The sequence below is a fragment of the Hyperolius riggenbachi genome, chromosome 11 (genome assembly GCF_040937935.1).
Source record: "Hyperolius riggenbachi isolate aHypRig1 chromosome 11, aHypRig1.pri, whole genome shotgun sequence".
Classification (NCBI taxonomy): Eukaryota; Metazoa; Chordata; class Amphibia; order Anura; family Hyperoliidae; genus Hyperolius; species Hyperolius riggenbachi.
The window spans coordinates 53,723,458-53,732,714 of NC_090656.1; the positions used below are offsets into that span (position 1 = coordinate 53,723,458).

Genomic DNA, 9,257 nt, shown 5'->3' on the forward strand with positions numbered 1-9,257 from the left:
TTATTTTTTCCAGCGAGTCAGAATTATCCATGTTACAGGGCAAGACTTTTGAAACATTCAGAGGACAGGGCTGGAGTTCCTCGGCTGTTACAACACTGGAGAGGGACTCAACAACATTGGTTAAATCAGACTGTGTACAGGGCAAGGTATCTGACACACTTGCTGACGAGGACAATATTTCAATGGCTTCTGCTTCGCTGGGCAGAAATTCATCAAGTTTTATTAGAGCAGACTGTAATTCCAAAACAGCTGCTAGACAAGTGAATATTACTGTAACACCAACTGAGGTAAGCAGTGCCTCAGACTGTTCTGCTAGAGGGTTTGAAGTATCCCAAGTACTGGGTGAAGCATAAGACTCTGTGACCACAGCTTCACTGGACAGGATCACCGAACAGTCCACACTGCAGGGCAAAACCATGGAAGCACCTGCTGGACAGCATAATGATTCTGTGACCTGAGTTTCATTGGAGAGATCTACTGCACAATTCATGGTACAGGGCAAGTTCACTGGAACATTTTCTGAACACGGTAATAATTCTGCGATGTCGGACTCACATAGCAGACGCTGTGAGTTATTCATGAGACTAGAGTGAGGTGTAGAAACAGGAAGATCAAAACACAATGTTTGCGCATCTAAATCACCATTCAATTGTGAAATTGGAAAATTCAGATGTTGGGGTTCTGAGATTTCTGGACAGGATTGCTGGGACTCAGAAACTGATGTAGTGCATCTATTGGCATCTGCTGGATCAGACAGGAGTTGAACTTTATTAACACAGGTAATTTCTGCAGAAGTATTTGCAGAGACAGGCAAGATTTTTCTGGTGTCTGTTTCACTAAACAAAGACTCATGAGTACTGGCTAAGCTGGACTCAGAAGTCAGCAGGACCTCTGGGTCCTCTGCTGAGAAATTTGTGCATGGCAAGATTAAGGAAGTATTAGTAATTTCTGTCTTACTGGGAAGTAACACTGAGTTATCCATGGTACAGGGTGGAATTACAGGAACTTCAATTTCACACAAAAGGAGCTCTGAATCACTCGCTGAATCAGCCAAAGGTGCTGAAGCAGGCGAGTCCTCAGGAACTGAGGAAGTGGAACAATCTCCACTAGACAGTGTGTCTTCCCTGGTATCAACTGATTGAATCGCATAAAAATCGTCCAGAATCATTCTCCACACATCGATCAATGGAGCCACAAAGTCATACCCACACACACCGGTTTTTATTAGGTTATAGGCAGACTGAATGCATGCATTCAATACTAATTCACTCTTTGCACTGTAAAACTGACAAAATGAACTTGCATCTTTCTTCCATTCATAGACCAGGGCTTCCATCTCTCCTTTCTCAAATGGAGGATCCCATGCATATTTAACAGCTGAGCATTCCGGCTGATCATAGTTTGCAAATGTGTTAGTGGCAGAAACATACATTGGGTTATTTAGCAGGTGATTGGCCGATTTCTTATTCCTAAGGATCTCCAATACCTGTAGCAAGTATTGAACTGTAGTGTATGCAAATTTCCCTTGCTGCACGAATAAATTGATCTGTTCAATACTCTGTAATATATCTTCATAATCATATTCAGATAATTCATTTAAACAAGAACTTTTATTTTCCCTGGCTAGCAATGAAAGTTCATTAGTAGTTTCATAGGTCCATTTGACTCCCCTGAATGGTGACTGAATTTCATTATCTACTACTGGCGGAGTCTCATTACAGATCTGATGCGCAGTCGCCAAGGGCAACGACTCCGCTGATTGTAACGCTTTTCTTTTGGAGCGTTTACGTTTGGCTTTAGACCCTGCTGCCTTAGCAGAAGAAAAGTTATCAGAACAATTATCTGCTTGCTGATTATTTTTGTAGGCAGTAGAAGGAGCAGCTGATTGACAAGCTGCCAGGAGCTTATCAAAAGGGCTAGGCAAATCGGTTTTGCGCAGCCAGTTATGGATCACAAACGCTAGAAATTCCAGTGGTCTTTCTTTTAAATTGGTATGATCCAAGACATCGTAGGCCCACTGAAACAATCTTCCCTTAAATAAAACATAAACTAGCTGGGGGGCCCACGTTGAAACAGGAGTAGCCTGGAGCTCAGGATTGGCCAGGAACCTGGCACATTCAGAAAAAAAATCATTTTCTGTTTCAGAATTGAGCTTCTCAAATTTCTTAAAGGTACAGGAACCATAACAAACAGTGTCATTTTTGCTGGGAACCCCCCCCCACAATGGGGATTGGTAATGGGGCTATCATAATGTTAAGCTTGGGGGTGTAATCTCCACAGTCAGCATACAACACATAAGCTGACGTGAAGGAGGTACACACACCAGCACAAGGAATCAGGATATCCCCAGTTTAGTGGAGGAGAGGACTGACTCCAATAGGAGATTGTGGTGCACAGAGCCGGTGCAGATCTGAACAGCCACAAACACTTTCGTAATAACGTCTCAGCGCAAAGTAGCGCTGAGCGCATAAACCAGGACTGAGGAGATCAGGACAGGTAGACAGAATGAACGCTTGCTAGCTAGCGATTACTTAGCGACAGCAAGCGTCCAAAACCAGACAGACTGGAATGAGGCAGCCAATGCGTTGCGGCGATGGCGTGCCTCACAAAGACAGGACAGGAGAGACAGGAAATAGCAGGATCGAGATAGATGAACGTAACACAGATAAATATACAATAAGTATGTTTTCCTAGCGTATTACAATTACAGCTATCAATGAAACTATTCGTAACGTCTGACTAACATATGTATATATTGGCAATGAACCGATATATGACATAAGCAGGAACTCTGACTAAGACTGAAGTAATACAGGGAACAGGACTCAGAAGGATTCGCTATCTCTTCGCAGAGATGAACGCAATCCACAAACAGGACCAGGAACAGGATTCAGAAGGATTCGTTATCTCTTCGCAGAGATGAACGCAATCCACAAACAGGACCAGGAACAGGATAACTAGCTCAGCACGGGTGTTCACGATACGCGCAAACTACCAAAACGTGCTGGAAAACTGACTAACTGAACATAGGAAATAAACAGTTCGTGTACGTATATATCAGCGACACTGATATATTAACGTAACACGAATACAAGGAAAATAACAAAATGCGCAAGTATGCGTATATATTGGCGATGAACCAATATATGACACAAGACAAGCAAGTAGCAATTTCTAGAACAAGAGCAGAACTAGGGGGACTCGCTGACCCCTTCGCAGGAGTCAGCGCAGTCCACACGGACCAGGAACGAGGTGGGGCACGAGCAGAGTAACAGATAGAGTCTGAAACTATGATAGCCCATGAGGCATTGCAGGAAGCAGTTCTTTATACTGAGGTCATCCAATGGGAGCAGACCTGCAGATTCCCACACAAGTGAATGGTAATTAATCACAGGCTGATAGCAGGAAAAGGCAGACAATGATATGCAGCCTGCAGGAAAGGGACCGCCCCTCCACTGCAGCAGACAATGTTTGTTTACACAAAAGCATATTAAACTGTCATTAACTTCAGAGCGACTGCAGATGGAATCAGCAACTAGTTTAAGTGCAAACCAAACTATGCAAGCAAATGCATGTAATGACATTAGAACTGCTTGGTTTGCAATACCACTGCAGTCAGCAGAAAACGCTGCAGAAGCGATCATAACAGTACCGGGATCGCGCTAGCCACTTTCGCTAGTGCTGTGGATCCTATCTCTCGCTTGTCCCTGTTTTCGTGTGTCTGTCTTGTCTGCTATGAACGCTTGCTGGAGGCTCGGTGAGGTAACCGTTAAGCAAGCGCTCGCGTCCTCTGTTTCATGTTTGTCTGTCAATGGTTAGTTAGGCGTGCTTGTCTCTGTTGTGCGTAACACGCGGAGACCGCGCACGAACGCGTGCACTGTTGCGAATGAGTGCGGTGTTCGCGTTCAGCTAGCGTTTGTTATTTTCCTTATCTCCTCATTGTATGATTTGCTGTGCCTTTGCTATCCTCGTATTCTCTTCTGATCTGCCTTGTGTCACTTCTGGCAATCGCCTTTCTTGCGGTTGCGTTTCTGTTTCGTATCTGCTGTTGTGTGTGCGCGGTCGCGGGGTGGCGACTAGATTGGCGCACACACATACAATCTGTCCCTTTGCTCGTTCTCATTCGCAATCGCTTCTCTTGCGATTGCGTTCTGCGCTTCGTACAATTCCTGTCTGGCATTTGTGGAGGTACAGAGGATTGGTTCCTCTGCACTCCCCAGCGCCATCTGCCGACAGGAATTTACCTCTACGGGTGCGTAGCACCTTTTGCTGAGTGCCTGCAATTATACGCTTGTGGAGGATCTCCGCCGTATCAGCGCACGCGTTGTGCGCTGCTCACGGAGAAAGTTCCACAATCGTTACAGGATGATTGGCTTCATAATGTCACTTGTGGCCGTTTCTTAAGATCCTGCAAAACAATGTATATTTTTCCCAGAAGTATAAGCCATGGAGAAGTCATACTGTTAAATGGCAAATACTTATTAGTGTCCTGTAATACAATCTTGCTTGTTAACCCGGGATTTGTTTCGTTTTGAACAGAGATCCCAATGGGCCAGGCCTGCCAGAGTGGCCCCTGTATGATGAAGATGAGCGTTATCTGGAAATTAACTTGAAGCAGAAGGCATCTGCCCGGCTAAAGGAAGACAAGTATAAATTCTGGACGGAGATTCTTCCTGGGAAGGTCCAGAAGATGGATCACACAGAGCTGTAGAGCTACCCACCATTCATCCTCTCTCTATCTTTCTCTGGATCTCTCCCTTCAATCTGTCTGCTTCCTCCACTTGTTATTTCTTTTATTTCTGTTTCTTCCTGACATCTGACCACAAATAAGTTAGATCCATTGTTGTGTTTGGTAGTCAAGGAGGCAGGATAACTGAAACGTTTATTTGCCAGATTCACCAGCTATCTACTCACACAGTGTCATCTCTGCATATCTCTAGCCAGGGCAGGACAGGAAGCAACAACCCACAGCAGTATAGATACTCATATGCAGTAAAACAACTACAACAGATGTATGTACCACACCCATCACTGATGTATTTCAGTCTTTGGATGTTGGTGGCCATTTAAATTGCGTAACAAATACAATGAGTTCAATAATATGTCAGCGCTGGAGTGACGGCACCAGACACATATTGCCCAAGCATCAGGCACCAAAGTAAGGCCTCGTTTACATCTGCTGCGCTGAAAAATGTGTTAAAGCGCGCGGTAAAAAACGCATGCGCTTGTGCGTGCTTTAGTGCGCGTTTCTGTGCGTTGCGCTGCGCTTCTTTAAAGCACGTTTTGCTTACTGTAGCAGCAGCAGTTGTCAATAAAACTTTGTTTTTGTATGTGAATGTATTTTTTTCTCCAATTAGGGGTAAAAAACGCATGCTCTTCTATGCGCTTGTACACGCTTCTATGCGCTAAAAAGGCGCACCCATTCACTTGCATTGATGTGCGCTTTACAGCTCAGCGCACAGAAATGCATGCAGCACTACGTTTTTGTAACGCTGCTCAGCGCAGCGCATAGATGTGAACCACCTACATTTAGTTACATGAAAAATCAATACCTTGCTGAACGCACAGGGCAGTGCGCTGTGGAAAGCGCACAGAAACGTCCCTGATGTGAACGAGGCCTTACACTCCAGTCAATGCTATGTCAGCCCTGGCAATGTTTGCATCAGTCAGCATGGGCTATAGACTTCTTCATTAGATGTAGTGATGAGAACGAATTCCACATAATTTTTATTTCACATTGTAATTCACAATTACTTTGCAATATCGTAATGCACAATTTTGGGAAAAATCGTTATTGATTTTGTTTGTAAACATAATCAGGAACCTTAATTTTGCATAATTTTGCTGTCGTCACTTTTTCAAACAGACCTTGTAGTTTTTAAGAAAATGGATTTTAAGAATGCAAAGGAAAAACGTTTTTTAAACTGTAATTTTTCTGAGTTTAAAAAAGATTTCTTCTTTGCATTTTTAAATTGGATTTTTTTCAAAAACTACAAAGTCTTTTTGAATTCTTTTTTTTTTTGCCTTATTCCGACAATTCCCCCTAACAGATGTAACCATCTCGGTAAAGATTGAGTGTATGGGAGCTTAGCTGCTATTAACAGCTAAAATGGGCACAGAATTAAAGAGAACCTGAACTGAAATTAAAAAGTCTAAATAATCATAAACAGCTCATACTTACTTTCTGTGTAGTCTACTTCTCAATCTCTCTCTCCTCTCCTGCGTCCTGTTTGTCCACTGTGATCAATGGCATTCTCCGTCCACCATTTTAAAAATGGCCATTAACCCATAACAGCTTCCTGGTCAGCACACTGTGATATCACCCACTTGAGCCTTAGGAAAACATGGACATTACCTTGCACATTCAGTTGTAACTGAAAGCTGATGATATATAACTGACAGCAACGGGTATATTTCAGTTCTGAAAATTTTTTGGCAGAACTGGAAGTGATCACTGCAAGAAAAAAATGGTGAGCTTCTGAGAGGAACTGATGGAGGAGGTAAGTATGTAATACACATTTGCAGCTATGTCATGTGTTTATATGATATAATTTTACTCGTTTCAGGTTCCCTTTAAGCAAAAATTACCTGATATTACGCACAATTGCAAATGGATTACACAAAATCAATTGAATGTCCAAATCCTAATTACGTATGTCCGTAATTGTGAAAATGTACACTACATTTTCGTAATTGTTAAATGTAGATTACAATTATCACTAGTTAGATGTACTAGCCTAGGTGAACATTTTAGGCATTTACAGCTACATTTCGGGGGGGGGGGGGGTTGCCTTAGTTTTTTTGGAGGGGTGGAATAAAGGGGAATTACAGTTAGTGCAGGGTAGATTGCTAGAAGGCATAGAAATCAATAATCAATAAATCAATAATCATAATAAAGGTAGTAATTTACATTAGAGGATTTAAGGTAAGGTGGAGGTCAGAATGGTTTTCTGTGGTTACTTGACATCTGTCATGCCAGAACTAATGGTGACAGGCTGTCAGAGGTGATATGACGCATACTTCCTCTAGAAAACCCCTCTCTCTCTCTATGTCCAGGTATCCATAAACAGCCCCCAGGGGACTCTGCGACCTTCTCACCAAGCCTACCTATCCATAACGCTAACCTTGCTAACTCCTAAAAATCCCCCCTTAACATGAAGAGATTTTAATTTTCCCCTGGTGCTCAAAGCACTGTTCGCTTGTAACCTTTTTCATTTTTCTCCTTGGTATCTTTGGCTTTTTTTTTCTGCTTGTTCTTTGTATGTTTTAGTCCTCTATACTTTTCTATAAAATTAAAGTGCTACCATCATCTACATCCACTGGAAGAAGACATTGATCAGCAAGTGTGGTACTGACTGAATGAGAGACATGTACAATGCATTATGGGAGAAGGAATAAGTGCGCAACAAGTCCCCTGTCTGCCCCTCTTCTCCCAATGCTGTAGGGGTCCCTGAGCTATTCCAGAGTCAAATTATAATATCACTGTAAATAATCACCATTGCCTTCTGCTGCCTCCTGTCACCAAGTGATGGTAGCTTGTTCTCCATGGTCTTGTGAAAGGTCCATCACAACATCCAAGAGGCACCACTCTTACCTCATCTGCTATCATGACAACTTCTCAGCCCTGGAAATAAACTGTGGAAGCACAGAAAGAAGCTTACTGCTGACCATCTGTCATCTTCAGAAGATCCACCAATCACATATGGCAATGGGCAACCCTTGTCCTTCCCCAATGACATGTGATTTTATATGTTTTGTTTTGTTTCAAGTGTGATCTATAAATATAAACTTTGGTATACTTTGATCTTGTGTAGTTTTTAGGGAACATACACAGATTTAATTTTGCTAGTCCAATAGTTAGTCCAATTTTACCAGATACTGGTGCTTTTCTGTATGTGGTACCCAGTATATAACAGTACATAGACGATTGACTGGTTGGATTGGTCAACTCTCCCTCTCCCTAAGTGGATTGGTTAGCTCTTCTTGTTTATCAGAGAGGTATGAAAGAATAGATCATGATGTGTACATAAAACACGCCTCTTTCACCCGTCTGGCCCGCCTTTGTATCCTATTTACCTCCTCTGCCTCTCAGATCTCGCACATTTGCGCCTGAACCGCTTCACTACAGTCCTCAGCAGCGAGTTCTGAGAGTTGGTAACAAGACAGGGTATATCACCTGGCGTCAATGACACCTGGCCTATAAGACGACCCCCAACTTTCAGAACATTTTCAAGGGTTAAAAAGTAGTCTTGTATGTCAGAATATACAGTAAGACACAGGGGCGTTCCTAGGGTCTTCGGAGATCGGGGGCACCTGTAGGCACAAGGTGAAAGGCAAAAAAATGGGCGTGGCCATACAGTGGGTGGGCCAAATTTACATGAACTGAGCAGCGGTGTAAGCTACAGATAACGGGCCTGCCCATCAAAATATTGGATGGAGCCCCATGTCCTTTATTTACAAGACACACAACACAAATAACATTTATATTTCTCCTTGCGGACTCAAAGCGCCAGAGCAGAGCAGCAGCCACTAGGGCGCGCTCTATTGGCAGTAGCAGTGTAAGGGAGACTTGCCAAAGGTCTACTACTGAATTAGTGCTGGCTTACTGAACAGGCAGAGCCGAGATTCGAACCCTGGTCTCCTGTGTCAGAGGCAGAGCCCTTAACCATTACACCATCAGCCAACTGCTGATGGCTTAGATAATTTACAATCAGTATAGGCATAGATCAAAGATGTATATGCACATACAATTTTGATTGGTCAATCACTGACCAATTTTCCCACCCCCATGCAGTAAGTGGGCCAACAGACAATGAATTTAATGAATAGAGCTAAAATTGGCTAATCAAAATTGTATGTGTGTACCAGGCTTTACAGCTAATACTGTACTTACTGAAAGTAGCAGGAATCAGCACACACTGCAGCTACTTTACTATCAGTACAGGTACAGAGTAACAGCTTATACTGTACATACTGGAGGCAGCAGAGATCAGTACACACTGCAGCTAGTTTACTATCAGTACAGGCACAGAGTAACAACTTATACTGTACATACTGGAGGCATCAGAGATCAGCACACACTGCAGCTAGATTACTATCAGTACAGGCACAGAATAACAGCTTATACTGTACATACTGGAGGCATCAGAGATCAGCACACACTGCAGCTAGATTACTATCAGTACAGGCACAGAGTAACAGCATATACTGTACATACTAGAGGTAGCAGAGATCAGCACACACTGCAGCTAGATTAC

At 43.0% G+C, this 9,257-nt stretch overlaps 1 protein-coding gene across 1 annotated transcript in view; it reads left to right on the plus strand.

Annotated features, from left to right (window-relative positions):
* The window catches only part of LOC137538591 (fatty acyl-CoA hydrolase precursor, medium chain-like), a 65,993-nt gene extending 58,189 nt beyond the window's left edge, over nucleotides 1–7,804 (plus strand). The window contains exon 13 of the mRNA XM_068260859.1: nucleotides 4,540–7,804. Within this exon, the coding sequence (XP_068116960.1) occupies nucleotides 4,540–4,711 (172 nt within the window). The 3' untranslated portion in view covers nucleotides 4,712–7,804. The remainder of the gene's footprint in view (nucleotides 1–4,539) is intronic.
* The last annotated feature ends 1,453 nt before the right edge of the window (nucleotides 7,805–9,257 follow it).